Below are 20264 nucleotides of genomic sequence, written 5' to 3' on the forward strand. Positions count from 1 at the left end.
TGTGGTATGCAATAAATGCCAGAGCGCTCCATTAATCTGGAGTGGAGGAAGGTCAGGCCCATAATGGGTTATTGCTTTACAAGTAGACATTTCCTCAGTCTTGAATACTTTCTCAATGATGTATGCTGAGAAAAAGAGGAACTGTGAGTCAGCAGCATTCTCCCAGGTTCCTTTATCACTCGTTTTCCAAGCCTGCGGATGTGAAAATTTAAGTTTCTTGAGTCCCAATTGCCATCTGGTCTCTCTCCCTGGAGTTAAGACAATTATGGCTGAGAACTTTTTGTGATTCTTGCCTCACTGTCTTCCCCCCCCCCCCCCGTCCCCCCACCCCATCTACAAATCTATTCAGTTCTTCATATTTTATTTCTGAAATTTTCTGTGGGACTGGGAGGGCAGAGCTAGTATTAAATAACTTCACTGGAATCGTGCCCGACTTTCTGAAACAATTGCCCTGATGGTTGCCCCTGGCCTAGTGACAATTGGTTAGGTGTCATTTCTTTCGTCTTACTTTTGGGTAAGTACCAACAATTGAATAGGAGGGAGAAATAGATTTTAATTATGAAAATATTCATGGGAATCACCATTCATTTCCTTTCATATCTCACTTACTTGCCTCTGTGAGGTTATGTTCTTAGCCCAAAGTATCTCCCTTTCAAATATTTACAATTAAATTTCTCAACCTGAGGGCTGTTCATACTCAGGGGACGCATTCCCTTCAAGGCTTAATGCCTGGTGGTGGGAAGACATGAAGGGCCGCGAGGAGTAAAACAGGTGTCTACACGGGATGAATATAATAACATATTCTGCATGTCAGGCTTCAAACAAAGTAGTCTACTCAGTGAGTCTAGTTTAAAATTTGATATTTTAAAAAGTAATTTGCTTCACCAACAGTGACAGATAAGAATATGCACGTCATTTTCTGTGCTGTCAAGTATTTCGTTCCTGACACAGGCACCTCTCTCCTGAGGCGTTTCCTGTGTCCCATCACATAATTAAGTATGGGTTCTAGGCGAGTGTAGGTAACCATATCTCAGAAGCAAATCATTTGTCATTCGCTCAGCAGTTATTACGTTGTGAGTCTTTTGCTATAAGGAGCAGCGTCTGTTTCCTTATTTGTGGCACGTCACGTTTTCCTGGCATCGGATACCCCGTACACAGTGGGTGACTTCACATGGTTGTGTCCCAGCAGTGCAGGGTGGCCAGGCTTTGCCCTTGGGGTGTATTTAGGGAACCTGGAAGGACAGAGGGAACTCTGGCTCCAACCATGCACAGAGCAGGACTCTGCTCCTCCTGGGCCCTGGCGTAGAGCTGGCTCCCTCTCACTCCCATATTGTTATTCCGAAATTCTGGACCCAGACAAGCAACGGCAGCATTTTTCCATGGAGTAGCAAACTGCTGGGGTGTGGTTGCTTTTCACCTATTTCTTCACCGAAGGTGCTGCTGCTTCCTGTAGGGAGGCACTGACTTGGGAACTTGTTTATTCTTTTAAGGGTGCCAAGTGGGCACCCATTGGTTTGGAATTCTTGTGGGAGCTCAGGAACTTCACAACATTAAGGATTTTATATCTGGGGGATGCGGTGGGGGTGGGGGGAGGCAGGGAAGGTCACTTTTTAGGAAACTTGACCGATGAGCCTTTTCTTGCCAAAGAGAATTTGCCTCTGTCATGTGGTCATTGTGTCCGATGCCACGGGCCCCAGAGTGGGGAGAGGAAGGGCATGCTCAGCAGGTGTGGCCTGACCTTTGTCTTAAGGTATCCTCCCCCCTCCCTCTCTCTGTCTCTCGCTTTGTAAATGACGCTGACACTCTGGGCCATCTCTCCTCTAACTGATTAAAGAAATTTAAATACAGAATATGTGGGGAAATGTCACACATTTTAAAACTCTACAATCTAAGCTATTTTTTAATGGGAATGTTATTATCTCCTAAATTCACAAACTGTAATGCCATTCGTCTGTGTCTTCATCTTGGCTTCTAGTCAAAGAGCATAATATTTTAGTTTACTGGCATTAAGTAAGAATAAAAATCAAGAAACTACATTGTAAATTGAACCTCTAAAACCTCTACAAAATACATATAATAAAAGTGGCATTAAATAAGATCCTACTAATTAAGTTTTTTTTTTGTTTTTTTTTTATAATTTGGCCATAACCAGGAGATATTCTTCACATTATCTTTTGAAAACCGGCCTGCGAATTTTGTTAGTAACATCGAGGTGCAAGGAATATACCTGCTAAGTGAAAGCTACTTTTAAGTATTTAAGAAGTAGCTATTTATTGTATTAATTATGTACCATCATTTTGTATTGATTGTGCAATTATATGCTTTCTTATCTATTCAGTTTTAAAACAAAAATCTTGACAAAAAAACAACCTTCAGCATTTTGCTGAATTTCTTTCCTTGTGTGTCTGTATAGGTTTTAAAAGAATTAATGGCGTTTACTGGAAATAGCTAAATTCAGTTATTAATTCAGATTGATCTGACCATGACCTTCTCAAATCAATGAGGCTAAGCTAATAGTGGGTTTTGTAAAGCCTCAAGCTCCACTAGTGCTGCATTGTATTATATGTGCCACGTTGGTTGCTCATGTTTTCACTCCTTGACCCTGTTCTTATCTTTGAGATTCTGAGCATGATAAATGAAGTCTTGAAATTATTGCAGCATGCTGGGGGAAAATGTTATTAGTGGTGGGCGATGGCCAAGTAACTCGGTTGGAGGGTAAGGAAGTAATTGGGGATACAAGAACATGTGTATGTTATCAGACACTTACAGTCTAAAAAGAAGAGAAGGTCCTGGAGCCTTGTGCACGTTGGTGATGCGGTGGACTTATATTCTGTTCTTGAAAAGAATTAATATCAGAAGTACTCATTAAGGAAAAACACACTGACAAAACCTTGTGCTTAAGATAAAGGAGGAATTTTATAAAACTGTCAGATTTTTTAAATACCCAAGAATTCTTATTTTCAAATGTCAAATGTAGCCACAAAAACCAGAAGGAAATAACTCATGGATCATGACCAGAGGGAAGGGGGATAAAAACCCCACGACACTGCATTCCCATTCTCTTTTAAAATATTCTGTCGCTTTATAGGAAATGCAGTTGAGTTGATGGGCATAGAAATCTTGATAATAAATGCAAACTATCTATCCATACTAATAAAAGGGTAATATGCTAATTAGACCGGGTTGACCAGACATCTTCTGGTTGTCCGGTTCTCCTTCCAGACAAAGCCATGATGGCGGGGGGCCAAGGCAGAAGTGGTTAGGAGCAATTAGGCAGGCAGGCAGAGGTGGTTAGGGGTGATCAGGCAGGGAGGCAGAGGGGTTAGGGGCAATCAGGCAGGCAGGCAGGCAGAGTGGTTAGGGGCAATCAGGCAGGCAGGCAGGTGAGTGGTTAGGAGCCAGTGGTCCCGGATTGCGAGAGGAATGTCCCGAATTGGAGAAGGTGCAGGCCGGGCTGAGGGATCCCGTGCCCCCCCCCCCTCGTGCACGAATTTCGTGCATCGGGCCTCTAGTGTTTAAATAAACTAGAGTTAGAACAGTTTAGTTCATCATATTTGCTTCATGTTTTGTGCAATGCAAAATAACTCTTGAGTACTCGATCAAATTTGACCCTTCAAGGACTCCTGCCCGGGATGGGAGGCAGGTGCAGCCTCCTGTCTTACAGACGGCAGACCTGATTTTCAGAGAATCTAAGTGCTGGGTTCTGGGGCTAGGACCAAAATATTTCGGTTCGTAGGACAAGGTTCCTTTCCCACCACTTGGCATTATCAATGCAGGCACTACCGTGAGAACATAGAAAGTAAGATTCCCAAAAGCTCTGTGCACTAACCCTGAGCAAAGATACCTATTTTTGCAGTCAAGTTTGAAAGTAGGATTTCTAAACCTGCACCCACTTGGTAGATTTATATTATTTCCTTGGAATCTTTAATATTTTGTGTTTTCTGATTCACTCATGAAAGTATTTAGTGATCACCTACTGTATGCCATCTGTGCTAGGTGCTGGGCACCAAGGAATGCCCCCTGGCAGGGCACCCATAAAACTCAATTTTGGTAGATAATTGTGTTTAACACATTTTTTAAGAAAAAAAATTTTTATTCATTGCCAATTGACAATTTCTCTTAGGTTTAAACCTGAAAAATATCTTGCATACTTTTTTTATTATTATAATTATTATGGTCAGGATATGTTTTCTGCACTTTTTATTTTTACTATTAGCACAGACCCCAAAAAATCATGACCTAGATTGTGGCACTTCCTGACTTTGTGTCCCAATTTTGTTCAGGATGTGCACACTTCCAGAACCCTGTCACACGCCCAGATACATTTCCAAGTTCAAGTTAATAACATCCTCAACTATGGTAACATGAAAACCCTCCAAGTCTTATTTAGGTATTGTGCACTCATTAGTGTTTCTCAAATTTGCTGATAAGATAGAACACATCTCTTTAAACCTCAGGGTTATTGTTGTGGAGATAGTGAAAATAAAACAAAGGAGGGTGTTTTTGAGAAAAGTATACATTTTTCTTGTCCAAACCCAGAAAGCAGCAAACCTCTTGCTATTTTGTTGTCCAGTATTTATTTAATTGCAATTCCTCTCCTTTCCCCAAATCTTTAAGTCATGACATAGAATTTTGAAAACTTTCATGGAAAAGAGAAAAGGCACATGAGCTGGTGAGGAAAGGTACAATTTTACAGGCAGATTCCCAGCAACTCTGAGGCAGGCACCATTGCGTTCAGTGCCGGACTGAGACTTTGTAAGCATTCAGTCCTTGTAGGGTCTATTTCTAGCTGAGTGGTTTTGCTACCACTAGGTTTTATTTAGCTCTGTGCATGTTAGACAAGGCTCCCCCTGCTGGGCCAACGTGGAGCTGCAGCTGACTTTTGCCCCCTAGGTACCACCTTCCAGAGCCACAGTGAGTAAGGTTCCCAGCTGCAGCGAAGCACCTTTTATATCTGGATTATTTTTCTGCTTTAAAAGACAATTTTAAGTCTATACATGAGAAGCAGGATGTAAGGTAATAGGTTTAGGCAGAAGCATTTATGATTTTGACTTCCATGTCAATAAATGGAGTTTTTAGCAAGAAAGATTGTTATCACCTTTTTTGGATTGAACAGATTTTTTTCACTTTACAAATGGAAAAACCAGGAAACTAGACTAAATTAGCTTAAGTATATGTTTCTTATAAATTTGCAATAGAGAGACCAAAGAAAAGCTCTTAAATAAAATTTACTGGCAGTTGGATGTTTAGTAATAGTTTCTTAGAGACCTTCCTGCTATCATATTTGTATCTGTTTTATAGGGTTTAATTTTTCAGCTTATACTGTTTCCATGCAGTTATTTAGAACACTGAATTTACTACCCACCTCCGCCCCCATATTGTTAGATTTAAGTATTCTCAGTTTATAAAATGGATGAAAAAACAATATGAAAAATATCCACAATTCACATTATTTCTAGGGCAACAACATTTGCCTGTCACTTAATAGCCTTGACATTCGGGTTACTATTTTAATTTTAATTACATTTTAATTTCTAATTAAAATTTTTCCTTTCCCTTAGAGTTTTATCTTTTACGCATTATCAAACTGATTTCTCTCAACTATGCCCACGCTAATATATTCAATGGCACTGAATATTTAATATTAATAACATAATGAATATTTAAGAAAAAGACTGAATACTTCCCATTCCACTGGGGGAGTTTTAATTTGAAAAAAAATGTGTAGTCCTATAGCGCCCTCTAGTGGCAAGGAGCCAGAGCCCCATGGGGGCTTTCCCTTCAGAAGCTTCTCCCAAAGCCCATTTAACCTTTATTGCCTTTTAATTTAATAGGCTCAATTAGGTGTAATAATTTTCTTCAAGTCATTTCGGGTGTAGGAGTTCCTTCGCAAGGAAGGCATGTTTAGCTGATTGTTCTGTGGATGTGCTCAAAGTGCTAGGAGATGGAAGGGGTGGGGTATGAATCCCAGTTTTCCGGGTAGAAGCAGCCCTCTCTAGGTGGGCTGGAAGCTGGAGGTTGGAGGCACTGCTTGGGCTGGGGAGATGGTTGAAAGCCAGCACTTAGGCTGAAGCAGAGAAGAAAACGAATGTGGATGAAAGGACACAGGGCGGGGGTGGGGTGTCTACAGGAAAACCAAGTTTGAACCTTCACATTGACATTTGAATGTGTTAACAGAGAGCGAGGCCAAAGAATACACACGTTTCTCAGAGAACACAGTGCATTTGGTTGCAGTTTGTTGGGCAAATGGAAATAAGCTATCGATTAAAGATTAGCTGTACACACAGGATTTGATTGAATACACCCACAAGCCTTTGGAAAAACATTATCATAATACTTTTCTTCTTTCTAATTTGGGAAGCTGACCACTTCAGGGGCGTGACTTACAATATTTATACTTTAAAATATTTTAAACAGATTACTGCTTTGGAGTAAGAATGAAAGTATTTTAAATTATTTTTTTTCAGAAAGAGCATTAAGAGACAAATTATTAAAGAAAATATTTGCTGTTAAAGATCCTTGCTACTGCTTATAGCTTTAAAGTGTGTCCTCCATCAGTGATACTCAGCATTAATGAGTGAGAAATGTCTGGAACTTCCATAGTTCCAAGGGACTTTTGGAAAAATTTTAATTTTGTTGCTGCCAACAATTTGTCAGCACTTGTTTGCTTATCATTTTAGAAAGTTTTTACTGGATTAATGAAGTTGGGCAGTTTGTTTGCTTTTAGATGACTTTAGGGGAAGAGTTTTAAATTGTTTATATTAAGACAGCACTTAGGGCTCTTTCGAGTTATTCTTATGTTGAATGATAGTTCTTCAGAAACTGTTTTGTGAAGAACTCTTTATAATTCATTTTTTCTTCCAACTGATGTACAAAGTGAATTTTTGTAGATCAGAATTTTATTTCTTTGTCAATGTTGTTAATCAAAGAATGTTTATTGTGCATTTCCTTTGTACCCATCACTCTGCTAGTTTTGTATTATGTAGGATTTGAGCATTTAGGTTTACCAACCAACTTCATAGCAATGTTGACATTCCTAGAATTGTGTCAGAATTCATCAAGGGCTCAAATAATGTTCTGATAACAAGATTTGTCCAATAGAAATCTATCCTTGAACTTGGGCACTTGGAGATGCAGAGCTGTGCTGTGTCCATGGGCAGTCTGAAGCTGGTGACCCATCCGCTGGGCATAGGTGGACTTATCTAGGAGATGGATCTTACCCACAGGGGTTGGGATTTTCCACCCAACCCTGAGGCAGGAAGTCCAGCACAAAACGGAAGTCCAGGCTTGGTCACAGAAAGGCCTTTTCGCTTTCCTTCCTACATATCCAGCTCAGCTTCTGTTCCCAAACCTCAGCTCTTACATCTGTCCCATTCTTCATACAAAGCTGGCCATCTGCAGCTTCAGCATTCTCAGGAGCAAGTCACAGCAATTCTGATGATGGTCAGAGGGAGGAAAATGAGGTGCATGTGGTAAGAGGCCAGGCGGGGTCTGTGGTTCAGAAGAGGCAGAGTGGATCCAGAAGGCTCCTAGAGAGAGAATGGATCTCATAGTATGTGAAAATTAGCTGCTCCTCCTCCCCCTCATTTTTAACACTTTCTGATTCTTCTCACCTTTTAAATTTATAAAGATGGGGAATGTCCTCATTTCTAGGAACAATCTCTTAAATGCTCCTCCCCCCATATATAATTGCCAAAGCTCTTAACATATACCCACATATTTGGTGGAGAGCCAGTGCATAAAGATTCCTAACACCGACTGTCTCAAGGGCTTGAGAGAGAAACATCGCCAGGGCTTGAGAGAGAAAATGAAGAGTTTGGGAATAAGATAAAGCTTTGTAGCCATGCTTTTTGTGCATGATTATATTATCCTGTCCTGCTCTATTATTAAAATGTTAAATGCAGGAAACATTAGTAATGATAGAGTGGTTATATGAAACACTCTTCAGTATTGTATCTAATTCATTAAAGAAATGTAGTGTATGTGAACATATACACATTCTTTTAAGAATCCAGTGATACATTTCATAGCACAAAGAAGAATTGGTATTCATGTTTTCCCCTGAGGAAAAGTGGCCCTTTTGGGGTTCTAGCTGCGTATTTCCTCTCGCCTCCTCTCCTCTGCATCAATGGCGATATTTCTGCCATAATGTCAAGCTTCCTGGCATGGATGGAGCTCCCCGCGGGGCCTTGTCACAGAGATTTTCCATGACCCCCTGACACTGACCGTAGCCTTCCCACCACTTTCCCAGCAGTATTGGTATTCAGGAAATGGTTGTGCAGATGTCTGATTATTGTTGGGCTCAAGGAATTGGACTTGCGGAATTTTTGGCTGAGTTCCGCAGTCACCCATTGACTGTGACCCGTCATTTGAAATCGTTTCCTCATCACTGGATGCTTGGTGAGCTCTGGCTCCAAATGTAAACACTTCCATTCCCTCAATTATTTGCAGCCTTGTTTGGAAAAAGAAATCTCAAGGCACCAGATGACAGAAAGAAACAGCTGATCCAGTGTCATGTCCCAACCGTGGCTTTCTACCCCGCTGCTTCTTTGGCCAGTGGTGCATACGTTAGTCAGTCTCAAGCGGTGCCCACAGGGCTTTGCCAGTAGACTGGGGAAGGGAGCTCGGGGATCCCATCCTGCCCAGTAACCATATTTTAGTATGTTTTAAAGTCTTTAGGACATGTAGGTAGAATCATGTTATATTATTGGTTGGTTCATCATTCATTCACTAACTTAAAAAATATATATATATATATATATTTATTGATTTCAGAGAGGAAGGGAGAGGGAGAGAGAGCTAGGATCATCAATGATGAAAGAAAATCATTGATCGGCTGCCTCCTGCATGCCCCACACTGGGGCTGGAGCCTGCAACTCAGTGAATCGAGCCGTGACCTCCTGGTTCATAGGATGATGCTCAACCACGGAGCCATGCCTGCCAGGTTCATTCAACAACTTTTATTGAATTTAAAGTTTGTGCCTAATGTTGTGAATGAATAAAACAATACCCTGCCTTTAAAGTATTTACCTCTAAAAGAGGAAACCCAACAGAAAAAATCTAATTTGTTGAATTTGTTCTGCTTTCTGGTGAATGAACCCAAGCATATGCACAAGGCTCTACCCATGTAGCCAGTCCGCCTCGGGGAGGAAGTCTGGCGGCATTTCTGCTCCTGCTGCTGTCCGTTGTAAACACCCGTGATCATGGTATTTTAAATATGAAAAATTAAAATATTTAAACACAAGATTGTGATCCCATGCTGACCACTGATTATAAGATTTTTGTTGACTGCTTATTCCAGTTATATTTTTAACTTCAGTGTTTGTATTGGTTTTTATATTGTCCTCCAAAGTTAGGAGTTTCACAATATTTCAACTTCCGCCATCCTTGGAGCTTATTTTGTATTTCTGTTTCTGACTTAAATAGGGGTGAGGTTATATTTTAGCATTTGATTTCCATCACGAAGTTGTTTCCCTAAGCATTTTACGAGGAGGCAAAATAATCGGATATTATAACAGAACCTGTTTTTCCCCTATTTTATGGATTTTTTTGAAAGTATGTGCTTGCTTTGGATAATATATTAGGCAAAATTTTTAAGTTGCTCCATGCATGAAACTATTTCATGCCTAATTTAGAATAGCTAATTTGATACTAAGATTATTCTCTGTGGCTGTATTCTTTCATCTTTATAGATGGTGGCGTTTTGTCCTTCCTCCTCAAATTCTGCATTGCACCATTTGAGAATATAGCAGTAATCACTTCTGTTGGTCTATGAAATTCTTTCTTTTTTTGATCAGTGCAATACATGACACCGACATTCAAGAATAAAACCATGAAATGCCATTGCATCAAAGCTGTGCAATATTTTACAAGCTTCGCTCCCCTCCCCTCCTCCATTTTAAGTTTCCATTGCTGTGATAACAGTGCTTGTGGGTTTCATTTCTGTCTGGCATGAATTATGTGGCCGCCATGTACTTGGGACCTTGCCTTTGGACATCAGGGGAAACAGATGACTAAGGGGTCCTACTTCTCAGCTTTTTCTAACTGTGCACATTTTTGCCTTGAACTCCAACATAAGGGGGTTGGCAGGCGCAGTATTGCTTGTTGCAGCCGCAAAGTCTGGCTTAGAAACTACTGGCACCAGTAACCTTTGCACATTGGTCCAGCTCTTTGCTCTTCCTCTAACCCCAGTGGAGATTTGCTAAAAGCTCAGAGGAATAAGTTGGCCCGCAGACAGCGTGTGATATTTGGCAGCTAATTGTATAGCCGTTTGAATGCTTTTCCTGTCTGTGTGCTCTGCTCTGGTGCCCACAGTAACCTTGACAGGGAATGGGACATTAGATTATTCATGTGCACTTATGTCCGAATGAAAGATTAGAAAAGTAAAAAAACACCAAAAAACAAACAAACAAACAAACAAACACAACACACCAACAAACCCATGTGGGAAATGGCAAGAACCATGTCGATGAAGGCGTCACTTCCTTTTTAGCGACTTAATTTCAAAACTCTTGGGATAAACGGATGGCTTAAGCATTCTGGTGACATTTGGGAAAGAATGTGCTCTTGTGGTGAAAGCAAGGACTGGGAATTGAAACTTCTGTATTCAGTTCCCAGGAGCATGCAGGGGTCACCCAGTGACATGTGACAGGTCAGCTAAGCACCGGATGCTAATATCCCTATCTGTGGAATGGACATAAAAGGGACTAACTTAATGTTGGTGAATTGTCTTATATTTTGCTGGGAACCAGCTTGCTCTAGTGACCTAGAAAAAACATGGACTCTGGTTTAGGCTGACCTCATTTCTATTTTTGGCTTTAGAGCTGACTCAATGAGAAACTTGTAGAAATCAGCCAGTCTGACTCTGGGCCTCCATGTATTCCATGATTAAAATAGGGACTATAAAATCTTATCTGCATTGGGTCTCATAATGATACTGCCAATATTAACTAACTCCTAAAAATACTCCACCAGATGCATTAGAACGCTTTTATGTTGACCTGGCTCTCACATTTCCTTCCTATCTCATGTTAGGTTATTTGGGGTATGCAATTCAATGTTCATTAATTTTTTTAATTTTTATTTTTAGCCAGCTGTTTGCAGTTCAGTTCAATTCTATTCTGGGTGGAGTTTTCCCACATCTGAATAAAAGGGAAGATGTTGATATGATAAGAGGTGCCATATATTGCTGCCATCAGTATTTTCTGCAGCTGTATCTCGTTATTCTTTTAGGTGAATAAGGAATTTATTTAAGTAGTTTCACCTTTGATCAAGTCTTAGCCTGAGAATGTTTTTCTTTCCCAGCTGTCACAGGCCTTGGGGAGGAGGAGCCAGCATTCTGGTCAAATCCTATGCTGAGAGCTCTGACGATATCAGTCTCTCTTTTTTCTGGTAGATTCTCTGGATGCTGATGGTCCAAAGGGGTGTGCCAAAGAGTAGGGCTTGATTTTCTTTAATCCATCTACTCTTATATCAACTATTATCTCTACTCGCTGTTTCTGGACTCCTGACCTACCTTCTGATTAAACCCACAACCCATGGACGCCCAGTGGCTGCAGTCCTAAGTTCAGATCCACATTTCCGCATTTCTAAAAGTGCGGCAGGCCGTTAATTCACCAGCAAGTGTCAGGACTGGCCCAGTGGTTTGGAAAGAAGGATGACTTTGAAAGTTCTTGCTCTGTCTCCTTTTGCAACCATGAAAAAGATTTAAGTAACTCCTGGTAAATGCTTGTGTTATGCAAGGCATCGCTTGTCAGTTTGAAATCCCGCCTGGAATCTCTGCTTTTAAAACTCAGCTAACCATTGACACTCAATCTGCCCACTTTGTATTGTAAGATTGCATTAAAGTCTGCATTCATTATTATTTTTAAAATAATGTTTCTTATTATTTTTGCTCCACAAGAGCAGAGACCACAATTGAACTTTGATCCAATCTTTTGGGGAAAAAAACAAAAAAACCAAACCCACTTTTTCAAGACACTTAGGGAAGCCCATCTTCAGACCATTGATTGCACAGGGAAAGCTCAGCATCATGCTGAAACTCACGCGGTGAGCTCTGCCTGCCCAGCTCCTGCAGGCACCTAGGGGGAAAAATTGACTGATGGTCTACTCACAAAATCTCAGTGCTGGGTCTGCTGGTCCCAAGAAGATTCCACTAACTCAGTGGTTGGCAAACTCATTAGTCAACAGAGCCAAATAACAACAGTACAACGACTGAAATTTCTTTTGAGAGCCAAATTTTTTAAACTTAAACTTCTTCTAACGCCACTTCTTCAAAATAGACTCGCCCAGACCGTGGTATTTTGTGGAAGAGCCACACTCAAGGGGCCAAAGAGCTGTATGTGGCTCGCGAGCCGCAGTTTGCCTACCATGGCACTAACTGAATGAGATTATAATCACTTCAGTGAAAAGTAATCCTCAGCTATCTATTTATCCAACTACTTATTTAGCACTTAGAATATAGTATATAGAAAGCATTGTGCCCGGTATCGCATTCCTGCCCTCAAACAGCCTTTAAAAAAGAGTAGAGAAGAGCCACCTGAAATAAGAATTCATTTCAGCACCTAGTTTTACATGCTCACTGTAAACTTGTGCACTATTGGATGATGCTCAGAGAGGCTGATTGCTGATTTGTTTCTTCAATTTCTTTTCACCTGCCTTTTATAACAAAATCTTACCTACATTGGGTCTCATAATGATAGCCGCCAATATTAACGCCTTCCTCCTCCGCAGGGCGAAAGAGGCCTCCCAGGATTACAAGGTGTCATTGGATTTCCAGGAATGCAAGGACCTGAGGGGCCACAGGGACCACCTGGACAGAAGGTAAACTTGCCTGGGTGATGGGGGCTGTGAGGTGTAGAATTGAAATAATCCATAGTCTTTTTTTAAAAATTTTTTATTGTTGAAAGTATTACATATGTCCCCCCCCCCCCCCCCCCCCCCCGCCTTTTGACCTCTCCCGCTGATCTGTATTTTTGTTGTAATGGTTTTTCTGTTTTGCTCCAGGGTGATGCTGGAGAACCAGGACTGCCAGGAACAAAAGGGACAAGAGTGAGTATAATTGTCACTTAGGTTGGTAATGACTGTGGAGACTTCTGCCCTTTCTCTCCGTTCTCTTTGTTCCTCTGCCTGTCCTCCTCAGGGCTCAGACAGCGTGTGTGGTGGGTGTCAGAAGTTAAAGTAAGCCATAGCTTATTATTTTTTACCTCCAGTCCTTGCCACTCTTGCTGTGCCTAAGCGGAGCTGCTGTTCATTCTTTTTCACACTTGTTTCCTCCCATTTGTCCTTCCTCAAGGATTCTTGTAGACACATTTGAATTTGGAGGAGTCAGGGAAGAAAGATGTCTTCATTTAATGTGGAAAGTGATACTATTTCCAGAGTTAAACTTCCTCTTCCTTCTTCACACTCTTTCACTTTCTTTGCTACTCCCATACCTGAGAGATGCAAAAATGAAGATCTCCGACAGGAATCCCGAAATTAGAAAAACAGAATTGCACTGTAAAATGGAAAGTCTTCATTCTGCTATTGGTACTTGCTGGAAGGGGAGTGTGACAGTGACCAGCGGATGCATTTGTCCTTGGACCTCTCTGGGATGGAGAAGATCCAATTTCAACTAGAAAGAACTTGTCTCTTCCCCCTAATGAGCTGATTTACCCCATGCGTCCTTCTTCCCAACTGTTTGAGCTTTTAATTTGAATTTTGTAGATGTATATTTATTTATTCACCTAGAAATTACAAAGAAGGAAATGAGGGCAGGGTTATATTGTGCATGGGCAGCCTTGATTTTAGAAGGAAGTCATAGTCAGCTTTCCATGTAGAATTGCTTCTGAAAGCCTGGGGTACCTGCCTCCCTGGGCTGGGCCCTCAGCTGCCTCCCCTGGAGGATGCCCCTGTCTGCTCAGTGTAATGTTCTGAATGCCATCAATTAGGGTAGACACCCTTAGGTGGATGCAGTGGGAGGAAAAGAGGTTCTCCAATGCTCATGGAAACCTTTTCACTTCCATCCTTACAGGGAACCCCAGGAGTATCCGGTTACCCTGGAAACCCAGGACTTCCTGTATGTATATAAAATGCACATCCTTCCTTTATGAGACATTTGATGTGAGTGATGGGCATCATCAGGTGTTTTTTTTAATTTTGGCTGCTTCTTTACTTTATTAATTGCAGGGTATTCCTGGGCAAGACGGTCCCCCAGGTCCCCGTGGTATCCCAGGATGCAATGGGACAAAGGTAAATTCAGAACCAAGTCCTTTCTCCCTTTGTGCCTGTTCACCTGACTTTGCATCTTGAGCAGTCAGGCCAAGTTGTTCAGTTGCCATCACTGCAAAGCTGCTTGTCTCAACGCTTTCTTTATGTGATTAGGAAATGCAGTTTCCCCATATTTAGTGTTTAAGAATGATATAATTATGACTTTCTCTTTTGGACAATTTTACTCTAAAATTGCTTTAAATACTGTATTTCTTACCTATCATCTATTACTAAATAAAACAAGAAAATGCTGCTCTTAATCTTGTCCCTATTAATTATATTTTCAAGTATATTTCTTCTGTTGTGAAGTACCACTCAGTAACATAGATTGTAACAAACAATTTTTAAGAAATTATTTTAATTAACAAATGAGGTAGGACATAGTAACTGATGAGGGTGTCTGGACTGAGGTCTCACCTGCCTTGTCGGTACTTGTGAATGACTGTCTGCTGTCCCCTCAGGGTGAACGAGGGCCCCTGGGACCTCCTGGTTTGCCTGGATTCGCTGGAAATCCTGTGAGTATGAGGTTGTTCAACTCAGAATTTCTCTCTTTGACTAGAATTTCTCTCTTTTCTTTTCCTTTCCTTCCCTCGCCTTTTTTTTTTTTCCTCCTTTTATATCTTAATCCTAGTGATGTTTTGAGAAAAATGAAACTAATACCAACCTTTTTTTTCAGGGACCACCAGGGTTACCCGGAATGAAGGTACATTATTTTATTTTATTGGATTCATTACAGAAGTCTTTTTAAAACAGATGGTGTGAAAGTAAAATTATTTTAAATCACTTTGGTGGGCCAATTGCCTATGGACACATTTGTCTAAACTCTGTTATATTAAAAGCGTATATAAGTCATTTACACACACTTAAATTTTAGAAACTGAAGTTTAGACATAGGTATACTGTCTTAATAGGAAATAAGCAGGGATAGGCAGCACGGTGTAAATATTAACAGATGTGAGTCTAGTTCAGATTAATTACCTGCATAGACATCTCAATTTGGATGCTCCTTTTCCAGAACCATAGGACATAAGTACAGGGCCACCAAAAAGAACTCAAGTTGGTATCATATTTAATCTATCTAGTTTGACTTATATATACCCTTTTTCATGTTGCCTATACTCTGGAGTCACTATTATACATTCCATAATTATGGCAGGAAGACCCCCAGTTGCCTTAGGTTAGATCCTGGTGTCACGACCTCTTTATTCAGAGCCAATCCATGGTCCCGCTCAGCTTGATTTTCCTATATGTCCCGGTGGGGCGTAGGCCCCTCTGTATTGTGGCCTAAGTGAGCACATGACATTTACCATCATACCCTGCTTTGATAAAAATGCTCATCTTGAAATACTTTCCTAGAAATCCAGTTCTTGTTTTATCAGAACAGCTTGTGGTCACACAGTCTCTCAACCAGAGACTGGGTCCTGGTCGAGTATTTCTCGTGTCTGTGTGGGAGGGTCCCATGGAAGTGTCATCGATCCTTTCACTTTGCTGTCTAGATATTCAGTCCCGGTTGCAGCCGAGTTGACTGTGCAGCACTGAATGCTGGTTATTAAGAGAGTAGCATGAATGGGGAGACGGCCAATCTACTGTATATATTTCAAGCTTAGAGAGAGTCTAAACTCCAGACATGGGCTAGTTCCATACCAGTAATGCATGCCTAATATTTGATAGGTTTTAAGTTTCTTTACACAAGTATCAGTATTCGAGACTTTGTCTTATTTTTCATCACATAGGGGGATCCTGGTGAAATACTTGGCCACGTGCCCGGGACGCTGCTGAAAGGTGAAAGAGGATTTCCCGGACCCCCAGGAATACCAGTAAGCATTTGCTGAATAACTATAATCCCATGCTGAGTCTCCTCCTAGTTTGCATTTTGATTCTTTTCTTTCTCAATACATTGTAGGGTTCACCAGGATTCCCAGGGATGCAAGGTCCCATAGGCCCTCCAGGATATGCCGGACCACCAGTAAGTTTGGGGGAATGTTTCCCTGAGGCAGTCATTCAAAGAACACCTATGTTGAAGTGTGAAAACAAATACAATTTAACGAAAACTTTACACAGTGGCGATCTCCTTGATTTGGGTTGGGCGAATGAATTTCTCATGAAAATATTTGGCTGCATTTATGGTGCACGCATTCCCAGAACTGTGGGAACAGGATAATAATAGCACTGCATGCCAAGACAGCCCTCAAACAGACAACACCTTCATTATGTGAGGGGCGGAGTGGATGCCAGTGATCCATGGCCTGAAGAGGCTGAGTTCAAGGTGGACAAGGAGGTTCAGCCCTGGAGATGGACTTGTGGGTCTGCTCTGTTGGGGGCTAAGGACACAGACCAGGTGGCAGCTAGAAGCTACACAGTATTTCAAAGACTGTGCCAACTGAGCATCCAGAGATAACATCCCAGGAGGCTCTGCACTGCCATGGGCCTCCCTCACCGCTGATAATTCTCAATAGAAGGAGAATGTCATCTGCTCACACATACATATTTGGGATCACGAGAGAGTTAATATGAACAAGACTTACATTTACCAGGAATGAATAATGCACTTATTTTGTTATCCTCACACTAGCCTGCCTGAGAGTCCTGAGATTTTCAGGCTTATCTTTTAATTTACTCTTTTTTGAGGGTGAATAAAATTCAACAACTCTTCTTATATTCATTCCTGCACATGAAACCTCTTATATGTTCTTGTAAGTGTATGAAATCATATTTATAAGAATGACTAGTAACATATGGTTACTAGACTTACTGTGGTGATGGCATTCTTTATGTACATAAAGAATGACCGGTTTTTCCTTTTTAAAGCATTCTGAAATTTTGTTACAAACACAAGTTTTTTTTTTGACTTCACTATAGTCTACTTGCTGGAAGAAATCATTCAGCTTTTTTGAGATAAAAAATTATATCCAAATTAGACAAACATCATTTCCAAACTGGAAAGTGTAGAATCATAGAGAGTTTGGCTGGTGATTTCATCCATTGTCTGTGAGCCTGGCCTGTTCTTAGATCAGTGGATTCCACAGGACAGTGCCAAAGATTTTTTAAGGATTTACATTCCTGTTAATAATCATACAAAACTAGTTTCTGGTTACTTTCAAAGTTTTACAGTTCTAGAACACAGGAAAAAATTAACAAATAAATTATGTTAACCATAGGATCGAAACATAATTTCTGTACAAAGCTTACCAGGGTTGTGAACTGTATTTAACTAAAATGCTTTATCTTTTAGGGTCCCCCAGGCCCTCCTGGCCCTCCAGGTGAAAAGGTAAAGATTTGTGTCATTTGTTTTTCTTTGGCATTAGTATATGACTGTCATGAAATTGTCATAGCTCATTCTTTAAGACTCTGTTAAAATTTTTTGGAAAAGTCTAACTTCTTTACCTATCTCTATAGTTAACGTCTGTCTAGCTACCTATCCATCTATTCATCCATCTATCTAACCTATCAATTGGTTATTTGATTGATCTCTATATCCATTGATCTTTTTTCCATCTACCAACCCCTTAGTCATTATTTTGGAATTATTGATTTTCCCCCCGTAGTTTTATAAAGCCAGAGTTTAAAAACCTTAAATTAAGAAAAAAGGCTTTTATAGACTTATTTTTCAATAATACGTTTAGAAACTTTTTATAGACATTGAATACAACATGATCACAACTTCACTGAAAATCTTAGGGTGGTTGTGGGATAAAGCTATTGCCTTAAATCTACTATCATACTGCATGTTATATGATATTTGTTAGACACTTTTGAGCAAAGTAGACAATTCTAATAATGGAAGCCTAATTTTCAATCAACAGGGACAAATGGGCTTAAGTTTTCAAGGACCAAAAGGTGACAAAGTGAGTACATATTGCTTTGGGGAGTTTTCATGTTTAAAATTACAGTTCCAAGCATGATATAGCTTCTGCCTCTGGACCTACCCTTGGGCTCTTATTCCAAGGTACTCTTCTCTGCGCATTCTTGAGTTTGTTAGTGTCTTCCTTAAAATGCACAGCTAAATGTCACTGAACTCTATGTGTGATCTCACCTGCAGAGAATATAATGAGGCCATTAATCCCTCGATTGAACATATACAGTTCAATCAAAATGTTCTCAGGCAGTGACAAGACCAGACCTAGACTTTATTATAAACGACTCCAATTTAGGACTTGACTGTTAATAGTGTAACTATATTGAACCCTGCAAAAGCAAAGGTCATCATACCAAAATTGGGAGGAAATAAGCCATGGAAGCAGGGAGGCATGGACCGGAGTAGGCAACCTCACCTTGGGAAGAAGGAAGAACATCAGTGGGTCTCTGATTCTCTGGTGATCTCTCCATCAGTTCCGCTGAATCACATCAATGAAATGGGCACTAACCAAGTGGGGATTATTGGAATTACGGCAGCAGCGCCTGCCAGTCCAAGGTTCTTTTCTGTGGATGGTCAAGCCATTGTAGACAACGGCCACCAGGGGACCCCAAGTCAACCGAGACATGGACAGATGTGTCCTGGACACGTGGCTTCTGCTTTCTACCCCAAATTTTGGCCCAGTTTTTTCATAAACCTCACACACAACAAAGTAACCCTGGAATTTATACAGTGGAATTTTTTGGACCTCACTCATTTGGGGACTCACTGTACTTCCAGTTGTACCCAGCAATTAGGATGCCTGAGAAAGATAATTCTTGATGGTTCTTATATTGTTAGTTTACCTAAAGATACCTCCTTTCTTCCCAAGCTCTACTAGGCAATTTGTGTCTTTTTCAGGACATCAAAATGAAATTGGACAGTATATATGCATATGCTTGTATACATGTGTCCTAGTATGTATGTATATGTGTGTGTGTATATATATGCACATATATATACACACATATATACTGTTCGTATATGTATGCATGGTCTGTACATACATGCATTTATACATGTGTCCTATAGATGATCAGGTTCCATTGCTATTACTCAAGACAGTGGCTTTCCTGACCCCTAAGAGATGAAAGTCTCCTCCTGGCTTTAGATACTAATCGTGCCCTCTTCCTACTGAAACTACATTTTCTGCTAAGGCAAGGATAGATCAGAAAAGAGTACAAGAATACTTTTAAGATAGATGTTTTATTTTAGGTCCCCCCTCTGCATTTTTTTCAATATATAATTATTTTTTGCCTAACTGAGTTCCCAATGTTTGCATCAACAGGGCGACCAGGGGGTCAGTGGCCCTCCAGGAATGCCAGGACAGGCTCAAATTAAAGAAAAAGGAGAATTTGCCACTAAAGGACAGAAGGTATGAAAAAAACAAATGTCATCTTGCTAATTTTGCGCAAATTCCTAGGGATCAATAGAAACTGTGTCAAAATTCAGTTTCTCCAGCTGTGTTCACCCCTGACCTGGAGATCAGATTTATAGATTAGCCATCATATAAAAGATGGGCATCTGAGAGCAGAGGCAGCTGGTCCTAGGTAGGAGCAAGCCTGGTTTGAGGCTGACTCACCCCAGTGAGGGCTTTTTCAGTGCACCCCAGTGGAGGATGGGCTGGATCAGCAGACAGGAGACCAGCTGTGGATCAAGCATAATTAAGTGCCCTTCTTAAATCTGTAATCCAGTCAATGTGAGGACGTAAATGCTGGAGACCAATGTAAATTTCTTTGTTACTATATCAGGAAAAGGTTCCTTTTTTTCCTTTCACATGTTCAATGTCACATATAAAAATGATACAGCCATTAGATAGTACTAATCTATCTCTCTTTAAAATTCTTTTAGGGTGAAAAAGGTGAACCTGGATCTTATGTAAGTACGAAATTCTTATTGATCATTATTATTTTGTGAAGCTTATTTTACTTTAAGTGTAATATTTACTTAATTTAATATTTTACTTAAATGTATGAATGAATCTAACTCTCTTTTTCCCCTCCCAAGGGAATGCCAGGGTTTGGAGAGAAAGGGGAACCTGGAAAACCAGGACCCCGAGTAAGTTCTTTTAAGAGTCTTTTTATTCCCATTGTGAATCGTTTTCCTTGCATTTCTAGAATCACAG

At 40.5% G+C, this 20264-nt stretch overlaps 1 protein-coding gene across 1 annotated transcript in view; it reads left to right on the forward strand.

Moving 5' to 3' along the window:
- Positions 1–20264, forward strand: part of COL4A1 (collagen type IV alpha 1 chain) — a 136895-nt gene that overhangs the window by 70295 nt on the left and 46336 nt on the right. Inside the window, exons 3-15 of the mRNA XM_079779587.1 lie at positions 12733–12822; positions 13006–13050; positions 14012–14056; positions 14167–14229; positions 14709–14762; positions 14924–14950; positions 15981–16064; positions 16151–16213; positions 17480–17515; positions 18051–18092; positions 19428–19514; positions 19991–20017; positions 20147–20197. Coding sequence (XP_079635713.1) covers positions 12733–12822; positions 13006–13050; positions 14012–14056; positions 14167–14229; positions 14709–14762; positions 14924–14950; positions 15981–16064; positions 16151–16213; positions 17480–17515; positions 18051–18092; positions 19428–19514; positions 19991–20017; positions 20147–20197 — 714 coding nt within the window. The remainder of the gene's footprint in view (positions 1–12732; positions 12823–13005; positions 13051–14011; positions 14057–14166; positions 14230–14708; positions 14763–14923; positions 14951–15980; positions 16065–16150; positions 16214–17479; positions 17516–18050; positions 18093–19427; positions 19515–19990; positions 20018–20146; positions 20198–20264) is intronic.

Source organism: Cnephaeus nilssonii, assembly GCF_951640355.1.
Source record: "Cnephaeus nilssonii genome assembly, chromosome: 8".
NCBI classification, from domain to species: domain Eukaryota; kingdom Metazoa; phylum Chordata; class Mammalia; order Chiroptera; family Vespertilionidae; genus Cnephaeus; species Cnephaeus nilssonii.